At 28.2% G+C, this 19841-nt stretch overlaps 2 protein-coding genes across 2 annotated transcripts; both read right to left on the reverse strand.

Moving 5' to 3' along the window:
• Positions 1–6912: 6912 nt before the first annotated feature.
• Positions 6913–9918, reverse strand: LOC127252946 (endochitinase EP3-like). Its single transcript, XM_051277331.1, has 3 exons — positions 9863–9918; positions 8008–8456; positions 6913–7338 (listed from the first exon to the last, which is right to left on the reverse strand). Exons 1-3 carry the CDS (start codon positions 9916–9918, stop codon positions 6926–6928), a joined length of 918 nt encoding a protein of 305 aa, XP_051133288.1. The 3' UTR covers positions 6913–6925.
• A 5683-nt stretch (positions 9919–15601) lies between these two features.
• Positions 15602–18544, reverse strand: LOC127252766 (endochitinase EP3-like). The gene is made up of 2 exons (XM_051277072.1): positions 18120–18544; positions 15602–16115 (listed from the first exon to the last, which is right to left on the reverse strand). Exons 1-2 carry the CDS (start codon positions 18511–18513, stop codon positions 15703–15705), a joined length of 807 nt encoding a protein of 268 aa, XP_051133029.1. The 5' UTR covers positions 18514–18544; the 3' UTR covers positions 15602–15702.
• Between the last annotated feature and the right edge of the window lie 1297 nt (positions 18545–19841).

Here is a 19841-nt window from a genome sequence, read left to right on the forward strand (position 1 = left end):
ACTTCGGAAAAAAAAAAAAAAAAGAAAAAAACAGAGAGAGAGATTGAGGCACCAAATCGGTGACAAAACAAAAATAAAAATTGAGGCTCCGAAATCCGCACTACCAAGATAGATAAACTCATATTCCATGTCAAAATCACCCACACCATAAAATCTCATATATATTGTTTTGGTGCCGACTTTTGTGTATAGCATCAAAATGATATATTAAAATTTTAATCTATCATTATTTATATTATAATTAATTTTACTAGTACAGTTTTAATTATTTAGTAATTATACCATTCTTCAAATTTCATATTTATGGTAAACTAAACAACATATGTGGGACGGGAAGAGCATAAATTTATTAGATCCTATCATTACAACTACGCATGTAGTGTATCATTTCACCTAATTAAAAGTGCTAAACATAATCAATAGATCATTATATTCATTACTAGTTGAAAAACAGATGTGAGCATCATCTTCAGATCAATTAACATTGAAAATTAACATACTGCATAACGAAAACACAAGAATGCATCAATGCAACTGATGAATTAAGCATGTAATGAAAGGCAATGTTATCTATAACCTATGCATAGTTTCATAACTAAATCTCCAATCCCCTTGAAGTCCCCTTAGAATTAGTTTCAATAACCATAGTTTTGAATCTCCAACACATTACGGAATGTATATGCTTCTGCAACAATTTTAATAAAATTGTCGCGGAAGTAGTTCCGCAGAAGACTGCGACAAATTGTTATGGAAAGTTGAAACAATGAAAATATTCATTGTCGCATCTTTTTGCAAAAAAGTAATTATTAATTGTCGTAGATTTTTGCAACAATATAAATATTCATTGTCTTGGATTTTTGCAACAATGAAATAGTAATTGTTGTGGCCTTCCGCAACAATAAAATAGTAATTGTCGCAAGCCCCGACAGTTTTGGGTGAGGACCGGGCGCTAGAAGGGCTGCTGTAACTGCAAGAGACATCAGAGATTTTATGCAAGCCATTTTAGTTTTTTTGGTAGAGAATGCTGAATAAATTGGTTAGTATTTATAGGTGCTTCTAGGATTGAAATTTTAATTTTGGCTTTGTCAAAATTTTAAATTTGAGGAGCTTAGATTGATGCCTTGAAATATCTTTAATTATTATTTATTTAATTTTTTGAGTTGTTAATATCTTGTAGTGATGCTTTTGTTTTTGTTGAGCTCTCTCCTTCACGTTTTTGTTGTTTAATTTTTTGTTTGTGAGAAAAACTTGACAATATCCATTATTTAGTCTGTAAGGGATGGACGGGTGGTGGGGATTGGACTTGTGACCGTGAGGTCATAGGTTCAAATTCACGATGCCTCAGGTCATCTGCCGCATATGGTTCGCCTAGTGTGACTTGCCTGTCGGGCCTAATTTGCAGGATATTAGGTTCGGCCAAGGGTTTACCCAGTGCGTACTTTCGGTAGCGACTGCGGGTTCTCACGTTATCAAGAAAATACAAATAATTTAAATGGACATATTTTTATTTTTATTTTCATCCAAGAATTTCTTATAATTTGACTAAGTTCCTGAACTTTCTTTCTCAAATTGGTACCCTCATCAGATAAATTTTCATAATCGTTGCACAACTCATCATTCATCTTGATTAGTACTTTTTGTGTTGTTTTCAATCAACACATCAATTTTTTCTTTTAATCTTTCAATACATCCCTTAAGATAATTAGTTCTAGATGACAGGATTTAATTTTATTTTATTTTCAGCAACAACTTCCCTATATGCACCACCCAATTCCTCAAGATCCATTTCGATTGTGCTATTAATGTCATCATTATCAGCACTTTCCATATTATCTTTTAGAGTAAAGAAACTACATTTTAATCATCATTATGAGCTTCGGAGTTTGATCCTTCAGCATTGCTTTCATCATCACTCCATGTAATTCTCCTTGCCTTCTTATCTTTTCTCATTTCTGTTTGACATTCGGATTGAATATGTCCAAAACCAGTCCAATCATAGCAAATAACATCAGATACAATGGTTTTTTTGGCACATGAATTTTATGCTTTTGATTCCTTTTATGCCAAGAAGATCTCTATTGAGGAGCTTATTTTTTTAGCATGTGCAGCCTTTTTATCCATAATTCGGATGTTGTTCAAATTACTAGTCTACTCAACTTTTTCCTTTAATTGTCTGACCCTCTTTTTTTAAAGCAGTTTTATGCTTCTTTTCGAAATAAAGGACACCCCATCTTCATCTGAATCATCCTATGCATTATTTTAAGCAACATTATCAACCAAGAATGCATATTCTTCTTTAGTTTTGGTTTAAGATAATTTAACTTATAAGTCTGTAGAATATCAATCAATCCATCCGAGGTAATGGTATCTTCTCCATTTCTTCTAAGGCAGCAACCTTGGGGGCAAACTTATGAGTGATTGTCCTTAGCATCTTTTCGGCCAATTTCCTTTCTTCAAATATCAATCCGAGCATGTGATCCTGATTCGCAACATCCTTAAATCGACTACTGTAATGAAAGATCATCTCATTCTCTTCCATTTTCGAACTATCAAATTGAGACTCAACCATCTGCAATTTTGTTGCTCTAACATTCGTTGAACCTTCAAATGTCGTCTGAAGTGCATCTGAGGCTTCTTTAGGTGTTGTATAGGTTGATATAATCTGGAACAAAGATTCATCAACTCCATTGAATAATGTGTTTTAAGGACTTGAAGTTGGCACTCATGAGCTATGCATTGGCTTTATGGACACACATTTCCCAATAGAACTGACCCATCAATTATTATATACTACACTTATATATAACACTTGTTTGTTTCCTTATACTTTTTAAACATGTTTTTCATTAATTTGTTTTTTAAAATCATCAAATTAAACAGATTGGTCTGAGTATCTTCCTAAATTCAATATTTAGGACCATTTTAAAAAAATCATAGTCGTTTAATGAATTTGATGAGATTGTAGGCATGATATGTAATTTGATTAATATAATAAATAAGACAATGATTTATTTCAGCATAAATCAAGGGAATACAAATGTGGATAGATCCTAGTTGCGCCCTCATAATGTGTATGAGTTCACATAAAAAATAAATAGATAAATAAAAGAAGAAGAACTCCTCCTACTTAGCCGATGTCGATAGAAGAAAAAATATAGTGGAGATCCGGAGCGTGGAACAAGATGAAGGAAAATGATGTGCATTCCAATCCGTTCTAGTATGGCATGGACAAAGATAATGTTTTAGAAAGTGCGGAATGCGGTAAGTTTTTTCTATTTTTTTGAGCTCCGATAATACATACAAGTCATATTGTAGATATGCACACAGACTAGGGTTTGTCGTGCGAAATAGCTTATCGTTGTTGAAATCTATTACTTTTCTTATAATACCGGGTACTTGAATGTGCTTGCTTCTCTTTATATTGGATTTACTTGAATGCTTGGGATCTCGCTTCGTTGATTTTTCCATTGGAATATTAGTTTTACTTGGAGGTGTAAATGGAAGGGGAATCGAGGGTGTCAATTGCAGCGGAGGCAGCTAGCGTGTTCAACGTCAGGGGCAAATAGCGATGTCGTCGGTGGTAGCAGTGGCAGAAGGCATGGTCGACGGAGGCGGGGAGACTACTTGGTAAAATTAGGGTTTGGTGAAAAAATTGGGGTTGGGAGGGTGAATGATTAATATTTATATTTAATTGATTGTTATATTTACAAAAAAAAAAAAAAAAAAAAAAAAAAAGAAAGTACATCATAATCTAACACTTTAGATAATATATATATTTTTGTACAAAATATGTATATTTTGTATATCAGTTGTGTATTTTGTTAATAATGGGATAAATATTGAATTACTTTTTATTATAAAATATGTAAAATATTTATATAAAGAATGTATTCCATAAATACATCATTAAAATAAGAGGATTAATTTTTTTTTCAAAAATTTGTTGCATTATTGAGATTATATTTGAATAATTAAAAAATTTTGTATTTTATAAAATATAAAGTCAAACTTATCTCATTGTAATAAATAATCTGCGACTTGAAAAGATTTATTTGAACATCATTTTAGTGAAATATATACTGAGGATATTTCATGATAAAATATAAAAAACATCATTTGTAATAATTGTATATATCATTATATTTCGAGTATGTATGATTTTGGAATCAGTAAAGTATATATGGAGGGCATCTCATAATATCATTATAATATTGTAAAGACATTTGTGATAATTAAATACATCATTATATTTTGAATTTGTACAATATTAGAAAGTAATTATTTACAGACGTTTCTATTTTTTTTATTAGGATTACGTTTTCAAATATAGAAGTAGTTAAAAAATTGATTTTTTTTTAATTAAAGATCATTGAATTAATTTTTTAAATACCCAAAACACTCTCAATTAAAATCAACCGTCAATAAAATTGATTGAATTGATGAAATAAAATCAGGATGTTCATGAATTTTATATAACATCGGGAGGATATGGAATTCTAAACATCTATTTCTATTTAAAAGATAATATCAATATTTACTTTTTTGTTTAAAATATCTTGTCCAAATTAATTAGTTTAATTTAAATTTTTATGAAAACCACATCCAAACAATGATGGTATGAAAGAGGAAAATAATGTATTGTAGATGAGAAGTTTTATTGGCTGCAATTCATCGATGTGATTCCTGCCACAAGTCATTTGGCTTCATTGTGGGAACAAGAGAGACAACAAAAGATTCATTGTACGTAGAATCCTATGTTTTGGCTTCATCCAATTTTTTATTTATTTATTTTTTTTTTTTATTTTTGTTAAAAAAACATAAAATCAAAACTCCTATTTTTAATTTTTTATATAATACTAAAAATCAATTTTATATTCAAAATATCACATCAATATATATATATATATGACATCATACAACTATTCCAATTAAAAAAAAATTACTTCATCTATCCCACGTATCATGTCATACTTTTCATTTTCGTATGTCCCGCTCACTTCCTTTTTTTGTAAAAGTATTTTACATTGTAATCATATTGTAAATTTTATTATTTATATTTTTTAAATATTTATTAAAATAATTAATTATCGTAATTTTAATTTAGAATTATGTGTATTATTAGTCATTAATTTTACTAATATATTATTAACTATTTATTAATCATATATCTTCTAAATTCTCATATCTACAGTCACTGTGACACTGTAACGTGCCGGAAGCTGACACACCCGGCGCCCAGGCCCAAAGGTCCAAGCCAACCGTCCCTTGTGCGCAACAAGTCTGGGTATACCCTAAAATGCGGAAAAAATAAGGCGGTACGCGTACCTGCACCAAGACATATGCCGTTGATTAATCGTAGAGGACTGGGGCTCGCACACATGAGACGGACTATGGCCGAGAACCTAGGCAAAAATGTCAGTTTGTGACACTCTCCCCCGCTCCAAGTCGCAAACGCCCTCGTGCGACGCCACTTGAGTACACCGACGATGTTTCTTGCACGTTGGGCATGCCTCAAGGCGTCACTCCATTAACCCTTTCGCGCGTACCCCTTTGTGCTCACCAACCGCCAGCGAGGTTTGCTAGAGCCGACCCACAACTCGCCTACTCCGCCGCTTGTCTCCAACACTATCCGGGACACCCATGTTGCGGCTTCTCCATTTTTCGCCCGAGAATCATCCTCGTTGTGGTTCCGCACTCACGAACAAAGCTCTCCCACCTTGGCGCACCGGCATTGTCGAACATACTCCTTCTTAAGGAGCACTCCACCCTAGAATGTCCAGTCTCGCTTAGATATGTTTTTCCTTGTCGTGTCCTCAGCATGCTCCTCCCCTGAAGAACTACTCACCCGTCCGCTTCGTTCGTCACCACCGTCAATATCGGCTCTGATACCAAAATATGTTAGAAGATTGGTGTAAGAATTTCAGAAAGAAAATTATTATTTATTTAGATTTATAATTTGAACCATGCTCTTTTAATCTCACACACGCAGTGCATTATATAGTTTTGATTACACCTTTAGTGACTCTCAATATTCATTATTAAATGACATAATAATGTGAGTAACCTCCAATATTCACGAAATTACATTAACTTTCAACATACACGATATTAGGGACGGAGAAAGTACTATTTAAATCTCAAACTAAATTCCAAACCCCCAAACAATCACACCCTTAGTTTATTTTTGTTCTTCTTGAATAGGATTTTTCTGATATATATATATACATACATTGCATGTGGATTGGAAACACACGAAATTAGTTAAGTGGAATATGCGTATGTAATGCATCTTTTAAATCTAGCTGAAGGTTGTTCTAATTTAGGGATCTCCTGTTTTCTTCTTTCTTTTTTTATTTTTTAAGGAAATATATTATAACAAGGAACAAAACTACATCATGTCGAGTATAAACTGAGATAATTAGCAGCACTAACCACCCAATTAAGCAAATAAATTACAAAACTTAAATTATAATGATGATATGCCTTAAATTTAGTTTATCACCTTAGATCCTTCGTTATGCAGTATTGGGCTTTGGAGTTGGTATTGGGCTGAGCTCGTCTTATGTATTCTCTAGGTCTATTTAAAGAGACTTAGAGATATGAAATTCGTAATTTGTAACATTGCTATCGTGAATAAATCTGTTTTTCGTTTCTAATCATGGATGTAGCCAACACGTTGTAGATGAACCACGTAAATCTATGTCGTCTTTATGTTTTTTGTTTATTATTCGATCATTAACCCTAATCCGTCACAACATATAAATTAAGAAAAAAAAAAAAAAAAAACCCAAGGCTAGAATGCTTAAGATAAAGGCATACTTCAATTTGTTCGAAAAATGATTTGATGTCCAATGTCAACTAATGATATATAGTTGGAGGACAATTAGTTTATTAATAAGCTATATGACTCTTTATTCCCTCATCATCAGCATCTCAAGTTGTTCCCTGGATCAACCTGAAGCTGCTGGCAAAGCTCTGTGTAATACTGAACCCGGGAGGTCACCGTGGCGGGGTTTCCACCGTTGCATTCGAGCGCGCCATTAATGGCATTTATCGTAGTGCCGAAACCTTGCCCAGAAATGATCAAGTCATGGCAATTGTTCATCCAGAACCACAGCGCCGCCTTGAAAGATATGACTCGATCTTTTGCCACAATGTCGGGATTGTTCAAGCCATCAAAACCTATGCTATCCCCGGCCGGTCCGTAGTTGAAGTTCCACGACAATTGGATCGGCCCGCGGCCATAGTAAGCCCTATTGGGATTGCAAGGATATTGTGTGTTCGTCTCGTCACAATAGTCTCCGGCAGGCCCATTGACCTCATTGATATAGCACATATCTGTATCGAAAATGAATGTTAAAATTTATTGTCTAAAAAATGTATTTGGTTCAAAATATTATATCGAAAGTCTATTTTTATTATTATTGTTAATTTTCTATTTTCAATAATTTAGAATTCTTGTTTAATTAATACTCCCTCCTATCTATATAATTAGTCCATTTTTTCTATTTTCGACCATCCCCCTTTTTTTAAATATAATTATACACTTTAATCATATTTTAAAATTCATAATTTATAATTTTTTATTTAAATTAAAATATTGTCATCTTAATTTTAATTTTAATTTATAATTATTTTTACTAATACATTTCATACTTACTTACTGGTTAGGCAGTACCTAAAACTCTGTACCCAAGTTAAATTAAACAAATTAGTTGGGAAGAGGGAGTATAAAATAAATTTCAATTTACAACCAAACAAATAAAATTTTCATCCGTTTTAAATTTTTCTCAATTTCTTTTTCATGCAATTCATATTGAAAACAACAAAGAAACTTGAAATACAAGGTTTGATTGAGTTTTATTTAAATTTTAGTTTGTATAATATTTTAAACTGATAGTCTTAAACATTATTTTTATTCAGAACTGTACAGACTCAGTAACATGAAAAAAGAAAAGTTTCAAATCATAACCAAATAACTACAAAATATTAAGTTTGCAAACTTACTTCCAGTCTCAAGAGTGACATGAGCGAAAAACGCGGCGATCTCGCGCAAAGAATCCTGCGTCGAGCCCACCGTACCAAACTGAGGATACGGCCGGAGCGCCTCAAGAAACGCAGCCCGTGTGTAGAATCCCTTCCCCTCGCAAGTCGCGGCAGCCTGATCCGCAATCCCATTAAAGAATTCTTTTGTCACAATTCTAGACACCAAATTGCCGTTGGTGGGCGGGGCAGAGCACGGCCCCGACTGGCAGCCTTGGCCGCAATAGTCACTAGTGTTGCCACAGTAGCCCCACCGGCTGCAGCACAGCTCCGGCGCACAGCCGCAGTTTTGGCCGAGGGCTGTCGCAAAAAAAGCTGCTGCAATTGCAAGAGAAAGTAGCGTTTTAATGAAAGCCATTTTAGTTCTTGTGGTAGAGGAGAATGAAAAAATTGTTTGGTATTTATAGGTGATTCTAGCAATGAAATTTGAGGAGCATAGGTTGCTGCCTTAATTGATCTGTTCGAAAAATAAGGTGTGTTTCTTTTGTCTTGTTTAGGAAGAAATTTGATTTATGTTTAATATTAAAATAATGTTTGATTGGATTTTTTTTTTTATTTTTATTTTTTTTCCGTAAAAATTGGGAAATTTGGGCTTTGAGCATATATACTTTTAGGGGGTGTTTGTCGGTGGGTTTGGAGTTTTGGATTTATATTTATGAATATTAAAAAAATTGAATTTGAATAGGTATATAAGTTAATGTAATATTTTGAATATAAAATAAATTTGCAATATAATATTTAAAAAAAATTAATTATTTGATTTAATTTTTTTTTCAGAAAAAAGGAAATATGAATAGTAAAAATGTGTTAAGACCCAGTGAAGATCACAACCTTAGAGTTTTTTATACGATTAATTGGATAATAATTTTCTTTAAAATTATTATATCAAATAGAATCTTTTTCTATAGTAAAATATTACACTCCCTTCATCTAAAATCAAAGTACTTTCTTTTTTTTTTATCATTTTTATTTGTCCGATTAAAAAAATAATCATACATTAATACCAAAATATTCCTTAACTTTTAGTTAAATTACAAATATATCATTACAAATACAATTTTTTACTTTATACATAATATCAAATAACAAAAATATCAAAAATTTTTAAACATTTCTACTAACCAATAAAATACTAGTATTACAAAATTCAAATGACTTTTTTCAATCAGGACGAAGAAAGTATCAAATACTTCATATTTTTCAATTTTTCAATTTTTTTTAAAAATAGTAATATTTTGTGAGAAAAATAAATAAATATTTGATATTTTTCCGTCAGTAAAATTATATAAATTTAATTAGATACAAAAATTAAAAATAATAATATTTTTAATGTTAAAATAAATACTTAAAAAAACAAAATGAATAGATGAAAAGACTGAGAGTATCATTAAAAAATATATTTAAAAAAATAATAAAATACTCCCTCCGTCTATTTACAAGGGTTACATTTACTTTTGGCGCGGTGTTTAAGAAATAATAGTATTTTAATTATAGTGAGTAGTTAAAAGTAATGTAATGACATTTTTGTCCTTACTTTTTTGTGTAAAAGTAATGATGTGATGTAAAGTAAGGGTATTTGTGGAAAAAAGTAGGATATTTAATGAAATGTAAACTTTGTAATTGAACGTCCCAAAATAGAAATATGTAAACTTTGTAAACGGACAGAGGGACTATATAATAGGGTAGTATAAAAGGTATGATAAATTGATTATTATTAAATAGAAATTAATAAAATTATAAAATATAAAAGGGTACTTTTGTTTTTTCTTTTTCTATTTTTTTTTTTTTTTTTGTTTTGGTTTGTTTTTTTGTTTTTGACCTTTCTCCTTCACATTTTAAAGGTCTTTGTTTGACCGCAAATGGCTTCGAGAACATCTAATATCTAATCTATCTAATTCAATACTATTTTCCTCCGACTTTAAAGTCTATATTAATTTTTTTTGTATTAATTTTTTAATATTAATTATTATATCAAAATATAATACAAATCAAAAGAAAAAGACAAAAATACTTATGTTAGTGTTTTATAATACGAATATAATGACATTTGTATAAAATTATAAAAATATAAAAATATTTTTACTGTTAAATACAATGACGCAAAAAATAAATGTAATCGTCAGAAGCAGACGAAGGGAATATATATTATTTCCGTCAGGCTCTAAGGGTCATATTTATTTTTTGAATATTGATATTTGTATATTAATTATTATATCAAAATATAGTATAAATCAAAAGAAAATTATAAAATACTTCTACTTGTATCTTATAATACTAATATAATGATATTTGTATAAAAATTACTCTCTCCATCTCATAAAAAAGTATCTATTTTTCCATTTTAGTTTGTCTCGTAACAAAGTATTCATTTCTTTTTTAAGTAACTGTAATATCTACTTAACTTAAAAATACCCTTACAATTTACAATATATTACACAAATGTCATTACATTTATATCACATCAGGTTATTTTAGTTATTTCTACTTTATTCCTACTATATCTCAATATAATACTAATATTTTTAAAATTACATGCAAAAAGCAAATAAATACCTAATTATGAGACGAAAGAAGTATATAATTATATAGATCTTTTTAATATTAATATAATAACAGAAAATGTAAATAGAAAAGAACTATTCCCTCTGTCCCAAACAAGGTGCAACATTTGCTTTTGGCACGGGTTTTTAGGTGGGTAGTATTAAGTAGGATAATTTAGAAATTAGGTGATGCGATGGAGAGAAAAATATATATTTTATTTTTTATTTATATGATGTCAGAGGATAAAGTGTGGGGTGGAGATTAACTATAATTAATTATTTCCTATTTTAAAAATATTGGTGTTTGGGACATACTGAAAAAAAAAAATATTGCAGGATATTTTATACGGAGGAAGTAGATTTTTAGGGTCGATAGCTCTTCCTTGTCTTTTTCTTAGAATCTTTATATTTTAATTTTTTGGTGTGGGGCCAACAAGTAAATGATAATAATGCTATAATATAATTCTTAGTGTAGTCCGGTGGGAGTTTTATCTTTTTGTTATGTGGTCATTAATTTGATTAAATATTATAATAATAAATTTTCTATTTCATCCGTATATAAGAAAAGAGTTACATTTATTTTTTTATATTATTATATTTAATATTAAAAAAAATTATATTTGTAATTTTTTGTACAATGCGTCTTTCTATTAGTATTTTAATACATTTACATAAGTATTTTTGTCATTTTTTTTTTAATTATACTATATTTTGAAAAAATAAATTAATAGTCCATCCATTGAAATTCAAAATACTTTTTTTTTTTTTTAGTTTATCTCATTTTAAAGTATCTTTTTTTATTTTAGAAAAAATAATAATTATACACTAATATCAAAATACTTTTAACTTTTATTTAAATTGCAAATATACCATTACACGTACAATGACTTTATACAAAAAAATCAAATGGAAAAAATGTCAAAATATCTTACACATTTCCACTAACCAATAAAATATTTCATCGGTCTCATAAGAAGGGTTCCATTTTTCATTTTTATCCGTCCCAAAATAAGGGTATTATTTTCTAATTTAGTAATTGTACTACCTACCGAACATAATAAATACCCTTCCAACTTACAATATATTACACAAAAGCGATCACCTTTATATTCACAATACTAATAAGTGTATTTTAGTCTTTTTTTTAACTATAATCAAATATAATACTAATATTTAAAAATCTACATGCAAATAGTAAACGCTACTCTTTATATGGTACGGAGGAGACGGAGGGAGTCCTATCATTTCTTATTCTAATAAAAAACCTCAAATAGTCTTTTTCAAAAGGGACGAAGAAAGTATTCAAAGATCAACATCCAAAAAATAAATATGATATTTAGAGTCAGACGGAGATAGTAACATTATTTTTTCTGTCTGGTCTATTGTTTACCATTTTTTCTTAGACTCAGAGGTTAAAAAATAATGATGTTTTAATATAAAAGTTGGATAGATAAAAAATAAAGAAGAATATTCTACTCTTTCCGTCTCATTGAAAGGTTGTTATTTTTCATTTTCGTCCGTCCCAAAATAAGATTATTATTTTCTAATTTAATAATCGTACTACCTATCTAATATAATAATATTCTTCCAACTTACACTATATTATACAAATGTCATTACTTTTATATTACAAAATACTAATAGTGATATTTTTGTCTTTTTCATTACAATCCATTATAATACTAATATTTAAAAATTTATATGCAAAAAGTAAACGACAATCTTGCACCGGAACGGAGAGATAAAAAAAAAATTATTAAAGAAATAACTCTTCCTGACAGTTTCTTTTTCTTAGAATTTTTAATTTTTTATTTTTGTTGTGGGGCCACAAGTAAATAATTATAATTCTGTAATCTAATTCTTAGTTTACTCCGGTGGGAGTTTTATCTTTTTTTTTACGTCGTCATTAGTTTGAATTTACATATATTATAATAATAAATATTACTTCCTCTTATTTGTCGTACGTTGGATGTTTGCGTCACTGAATTAGTAAAAATAATTATTTTATAATATAAATAATTATAAATTAAGGTTAAAATAAATAATTAGTTTAATTAAAATTCAAAAAATTAAATTAAAAATTTTAAAATGATATTAAAATGTATAATTATTTTTCAGAAAAAGAAAATAACATAGAATGTGGAACGGACAAAAACATAATAAGTAGGACGGAGGGAGTACTAATTATACTATTTCAAACCATTTTTCTTAGACAGTAAAAAATAGTGATGTTTTAATGTAAAAATGGGATAGGTAAAAAAATAGAACAAATATTATAGAAAATTTATTTAAGAAAATAATTAAAAAATATTAATAAATAGATAAAGTAATGATAAATTAATTATAATTTGTTAAGTATGAATAATAAATTTACAAGTGAATAAAATTGTTTATAATAAATGATCTGTACATGATTTAACGTAAAAATATAAAAATAAAATAAAAATATGACATAATTATAGTGGATGAAAGAATGAATATTATTTTTGTTATTTGTTATGTTGTATTTTTTTTATATCTTGATATTTAATTTTGCTAGATTTTGAAAATAATAAATTTTAATTTAAAATAATTTAGTGTGATATTTAAGTAAAAAAATAAAATTTAATGTAATATAGTAAATAAAAAATATATATACAATGTAATTTTTTTTTTTTGGAAAAAAATTATTCATTTCGTAAATATCATTTTCTTCCTATGCTTTAATTTGATGCAAGAATATTGATATGAATAAATATAAAAATTAAGGGTATTTGAAATGTGTATGATAAGTTTATACTCACTAAAAATTAATAAATTATCCTATCTTGATTCAATTGATATATATTTTTTGACATTGGATTTGGAAAATAATACTTCTTCCATAATATTTTTGGACCGAAAAAGTAATATTTGATTGATGAAAAGAGTAATATTCATTGGTAAATGGAATAAATATTCTTTTTGTCTTTATTCTTTTAGCGAATATATATATATATATATATATTAATTCAAGTCTAAAATTAGTCACATTTGAGTCTAAAATTAATCACATTTGAGTGAATACTTAAGGTATGTTTATTTTTTATTTCTAATAAAAAAATTTCATTATTCCACTTACATACTTTCCACTGAAATTTATATTTTATTTCAAATTAATTTTAACTTATAACAAAACAAATAAAAATAATAATAATAATTATTATTATTATTATTATTATTTGGATTAAGTGAGTGTGTTAGTATCGATAGATATTTAAAATAAGTTGTTGAAATTTCAATTTAATAAAATTCATATTTAATCAAAAATATACTCTCTCCGTCTCAAACACCCTGCAATATTTTATTTTTGGTATGTCCCAAACACCCTGCAATATTTCCAAAATAGAAAATAATTAATTATACTTAATCTCTACCCTACACTTTATTCACACATATCATCTAAATAAAAAAATAAAACATATATTTCTTTATCTATCACATCACCTAATTTATAAATTATTCTACTTAATACTACTCACCTAAAAACTCGTGCCAAAAGTAAATGTTGCACCTTATTTGGGGCGGAGGGGTACCATCTATAGCAAATTGAATATTAGTATAATTTGATTGGTGTGATAAATGTATTTAATTTTTAAAACCATTTTTATATTACAATTTCTTTATTCTTTTAGCTATAATAATGTACTTTAATCATTCAATAATTATGTGGGATAATAATTTGATAAGGATGATCTACGTTGGAGCGTTACCAAGTTAGGAATTTTATTACAGAATTAACAAGAGTACGAAGAATACATTATATTTATAGCTAAGTCCTAGGTTAATAATATTCAAATTATATCTCTAAATTTATGATATAATATCCAAATCATATTACCTATGGAATAATGTTGAAATATGCAATTGTAAAATCTGTGGAAAACCCTACAAAAAAAAAAAAAAAAAAAAAAACGAAAACATTTACCAATTTATTACATGTTATTTTCTATTGACAACTTCTTTGATGCACTGGCATGTGAATTATTAACATACTAATTCGGATGATACGTATCATCCTTGTGATTCCTCGACATGGAAACACTTTAATGTAACCTATTCTTCATTGACATTATATCGAGGACTAGAAATGTGAGTTTTGAAAACTATTTGGCAGTCCCGGTAACAATTTCTTTTTAAATAGTTGTGATTACTTCTTACAACCTTTCACCAAGTATGTGTTTGAAGGATGAGTATCTTATTCTTTCACTTATATTACAACCTTCTGTATCTGTCTGCTATTTGAAAACTTTCGCGCCAGTTCTTTGCGATTATTATTTTTATTTTCATTTTTTGTTTTTGTTTGATATTGATTTTATTAGATAGTATTTTAATACTTCCTCCGTCCAATTTCTATTGTTCTAAAGTATATTTGGACGGTTTTTTAGGTGATTGTCTTTTTGTTATGAATGGACAAATTTACCCTTAAGTGTATGGTACAGATTAAAATAATAAATGAATGAATGATAAAAATGTAAAATTTGTGTTTAAAAAATGAAATAGGATAATAGTTGTTGGATGTCCCAAATAAAAAAATAGGACATTAGTTTATGGACGGAGGGAGTATAATATTTTGCAAATATACTTTTTATTAAAAATCCTTACCAACCTTAATTTTGGTTTCAAATCAAAATCACACACACAAATGTGTTGCGGCGTATAAACTGTAGTGTGGAATATGTTTTTTTGTTAGAGACGTCATTGTAAGATTATATATATATAGCATAGAAAAAAAAAAAGAAAAAAAAAAGAAAGAACAAGTATATATTACTCCTTCCATCCGCCTATAAGGATTACATTTATTTTTTGCGTTATTGTACTTTAACATTAAAAATATCTTTATATTTATATAACTTTTTTTTGTACAAATATCATTCTATTAGTACTATAAGATACTAATGGAAGTATTTTTGCAATTTTTTCTTAATTTGTACTACGTTTTAATATGATAATTAATATTCAAATACCAACATGCAAAAAGTAAATGAGATCCTTAGAGCTCGACGAATGTAGTAATTTATTTCTTCAAACAAAAAATATCGAAATAATAAGTTATAAGCTATATGACTCGTTATTCACTCTCATCATGAGTCCCTCATCATCAACATCTCAAGTTGTTCCCTGGATCTACCTGAAGCTGCTGGCAAAGCTCTGTGTAATATCGAACCCGGGAGGTCACCGTGGCGGGGTTTCCACCATTGCATTCTAGCGCGCCATTAATGGCATTGATCGTAGCGCCGAAACCTTGCCCAGAAATGATCAAGTCATGGCAATTGTTCATCCAATACCACAGTGCCGTCTTGAAAGATATGACTCGATCTGTTGCCACAATGTCGGGATTGTTCAAGCCATCAAAACCTATGCTATTCCCGGCCGGTCCATAGTTGAAGTTCCACGACAATTGGATTGGCCCTCGACCGTAGTAAGCCCTATTGGGATTGCAAGGATATTGTTCGTTCATCTCGTCACAATAGTCCCCGGCAGGCCCGTTGATCTCGTTGATATAGCACATATCTGTATCGAAAATGAATGTTAAAATTTTATTATCTAAAAAAAAAAAAAAAAAAAAATTGGCTCAAAATATTATATTAAAAGTTTATTTTTATTAGTATTGTTAATTTTCTATTTTTAATAATTTAAAGTTCTTGTTTAAATAATATTTTAATATAATACTTTACTAAAAAAATAATAATATATTTTTATTAAAAAAGAAATTTTGATTTTTAACTAAAACCAAGCTAAAAAAAAATTATAATATAATTTTATTAAAAATTAAATTTTGGTTTCTAACTAAAACCAAGCAAACCCATTGGAGCTGTTTAATAAAAGTATTTGTTGAAAAAAACATCAGTAAAACTAACGGCATTGATTTATAATACTCTCTATTACCAAAATTTATATTTATTTTTAATTGTTATTTTTTTTTTATTTGTCACCTAAAAAAATATTCTTATCTTTTTAATTTAGTGAAAAATTATACTATTTTTTTTATTTTTTATTTTTATTATAAGTGATAAAATATATGCACCATATTAAAAACACGTACCTAAAAAATTGAACACAATTTTTTAGCGATGGAAAAAGTATATTTTAAAATTCCAAAACTCATTTTATTGGGTTTGCTTGTGATGTTTTTTACTTAAACTTTTATTCTTCATAATTTTTTTATCGAGTAAAATGTTTTTTAGTCTCGTATCTGATCCAATTTATTATTTTAGAACTTTAAGTGGACATTGTCTGAAAATAGTCTCGTAAGTAAAAAATTTTCGCTAAAATGGTCCTCCTATGTCAGAATTGCCACTCTGGCCAGCCGTTGTTCATGCGGCTGATATGTCATCGCCACGTAGATGTCACGTCGAAGGACCATTTTTAGAGAGAAATTTTATTTGCAGGACTGTTTTTAATCAGAGTTCATTTAAATGTCTTAAAATGATAAAGGATATCACATACGGGACTGAAAAAATAGTTTACCAAGACATTTTATAAAATAAAAAAAATAAATTTCCACGTGTCGCTGACGTGACATCTACGTAGCGATGACATGTCATTCGTGTCAGCGCCACGTCAGCCACGGCGGGCCACGTAGCGAGTTCGGCACCGGAAGACCCAGAAAACTTTTACTTACAAAACTATTTTCAGACATGGTCCACAGGACTAAAAAGACAATTTACTCATTTTTTATCTAAAGATTAAACAAATATTTATTTTTTTAAAAAAAATATTATATCAATATATATTTATATTATTTTAAATAATTATTGTAATTTCAAAATTTTACTAGTTTGAGTATAAATTTTAACTTCCAAAACTACAACAATGTTTAAAATTAGCATCAATATCATGAGTTAAATCAACATTAATAATATGCATACCCGAATTTTATAATGGAGATACCAGTCAAATCCAAAAACAATAAATTATTTCACTAATAATACACCTTATAAACTATTATGTAATCACCACGGCTATTCATTTGGTATTATTTTTAATAAAAATACATTATTTTATTTTTTTAAAAAAAAAACTATTAAATTAAAATATTATTTTTTAAAAAATAATCAAATCATTATTTGATATCAAATCAATTTCAATCTACAACCAAACAAATAAATATTTCATTCGTTCTAAAGTTTTCGCATTTTTTGTTTTATGCAATTCATATCGAAAACAACAAAAACCCAAATATGCAAAATAACACAAAGAAACTTGAAATTAGAGTTTGATTTGAATTTGAAATTTTGCTTTAAATTATAGTTTAAATAATATTTTAAACCTAATATTTGTTAACGATATAGGTGTATTTGTTTTCTAAAATATTTTGAATGAATATTTTTGTATGCAAGAGATAAGGAATCATGTAAATATATTTAATATATTAATTTTTTAAAAAAAAATTAGAAAAAAATTATAAAGAAAACACAACCTATAGGTTTTTTATTCAGAACCGACTTAATAATTTGAAAATAAGTTCGAAATCATAACCAAATAACTACAAAATATTTAAGGTTGCAAACTTACGTCCAGTCTCATGAGTGACATGAGCGAAAAATGCGGCGATCTCGCGCAAAGAATCCTGCGTCGAGCCCACGGTGCCAAACTGAGGATACGGCCGGATCGCCTCAAGAAATGCGGCCCGTGTGTAGAATCCCTTCCCCTCGCAATTCGCCGCGGCCTGATCGGCAATCCCATTAAAGAATTCTTGTGTCACTATGCTAGACACCGAATTGCCGTTGGTGGGCCGGGCAGAGCACGGCCCCGACTGGCAGCCTTGGCCGCAATAGTCACTAGTGTTGCCGCAGTAGCCCCACCGGCTGCAGCACAGCTCCGGCGCGCAGCCGCAGTTTTGGCCGAGGGCCGCTGCAAAAAAGGCTGCTGCAATTGCGAGAGAAAATAGAGATTTCATTAAAGCCATTTTAGTTCTTGTGGTAGAGAAGGTTGAACAAATTGTTTGGTATTTATAGGCGATTATAGCAATGAAATTGTAGTTTTGACTTTGTCAAAAATTGAAATTTGAGGAGCATAGGCTGCTGCTTTAATTGCTCTGTTTGAAAAATTTAAGAGTTTTGAGCATGTATACTTTTTAGAATTTTTTTATTCGATTAATTCGATAATAATTTTTTTTTAAAAAAAATATCACATCAAATATAATTTTTTTATAATAAAATATTATATTCCTCTGTTCCAAATCAAAATAGCATTTTTAATATTTTTCTGTCTCGTTTAAAAGCGTTGCTTTCATTTTTTTTAAATAATTATAAATTAATACTAAAATATCCTTTTAATTTTTATTTAAATTATAAATATATCATTATATATATATTATTTATATATCAAGTCAAATAAAAAAATATATAAAAATTTCTTACAAAAACTTCTACTAATCAATAAAATACTACTATTATTTTTCAATTTACTATAAAACTCAAAATGATCTTTTTCAATTATGACGAAAGGAGTATCAAAATTTCAAATATTTTTACAACCGTAATACGTTTGCGAAAAAATATATATATATTTGATTATTTTCTGTTCAGTAAAATTATATAAATTTAATTAATACGAAGATTAAAAGTAATAATATTTTAATATTAAAGTGGATAGTTAAAAAGTAAAATGAATAAGTAAAAACAGTAAGATTTTATAAAATTTTATTACCAAATTAATATAAAAAAAAATATATATATATATATAATAAAGTGATTATTATTTATTAAAAATAAAATAATAAAATTATTGGATAGATAAAAAATCTTATTATAAACGAATATTCTATCAATAGTGACGTAACTTTCAATTATTTTGTTGATTTGTTCTCTTTGTAAAGATGCTTTTGTCTTTTTTGACCTTTCTCCTTCACATTTCAAAGGTCTTTGTTTGACAGCAATTGGCTTCGAGAATATATATATATATATATGTATGTATATAGTTGACATTGTTAGTGTGATATGTGGTCAGACTTCCACTTCTTTGACCGTTTCATTATTTGTGTGTTGAACAGTCGATTGTATTATATTGGAGATTTTAGAAAATTTTAAATTTTGAACTCAATCCGTCCCATGTAATATGAGTGTATTACTATAGATACGAGAATTTAGGTAAAGTATAATTAATAAATAATTAAGAAATGTATTAGTAAAAATTATTATTATTTAGTAAAAATAATTATAGATTAAAATTAAGATAAGTAAATAGTTTAATTAAAATTAAGAAAATTATAAAATTTAAAATTTAAAATGCGAT

Source organism: Andrographis paniculata, unplaced genomic scaffold, assembly GCF_009805555.1.
Source record: "Andrographis paniculata isolate CXL003 unplaced genomic scaffold, ASM980555v1 Contig49END, whole genome shotgun sequence".
Lineage (NCBI taxonomy): Eukaryota > Viridiplantae > Streptophyta > Magnoliopsida > Lamiales > Acanthaceae > Andrographis > Andrographis paniculata.

Coding starts and splice junctions, on each gene's coding strand:
- LOC127252946 (XM_051277331.1), bottom strand. CDS start 9,918: ATGTTCTCGAAGCCATTTGCGGTCAAACAAAGACCTTTAAAATGTGAA. Junction 8,457..9,862: donor TTAAAATGTGAAGGAGAAAG/GTCAAAAACAAA, acceptor TTTCATTGCTAG/AATCACCTATAAATACCAAA. Junction 7,339..8,007: donor TGTCACTCTTGAGACTGGAA/GTAAGTTTGCAA, acceptor TTTTCGATACAG/ATATGTGCTATATCAATGAG.
- LOC127252766 (XM_051277072.1), bottom strand. CDS start 18,513: ATGGCTTTAATGAAATCTCTATTTTCTCTCGCAATTGCAGCAGCCTTT. Junction 16,116..18,119: donor TGTCACTCATGAGACTGGAC/GTAAGTTTGCAA, acceptor TTTTCGATACAG/ATATGTGCTATATCAACGAG.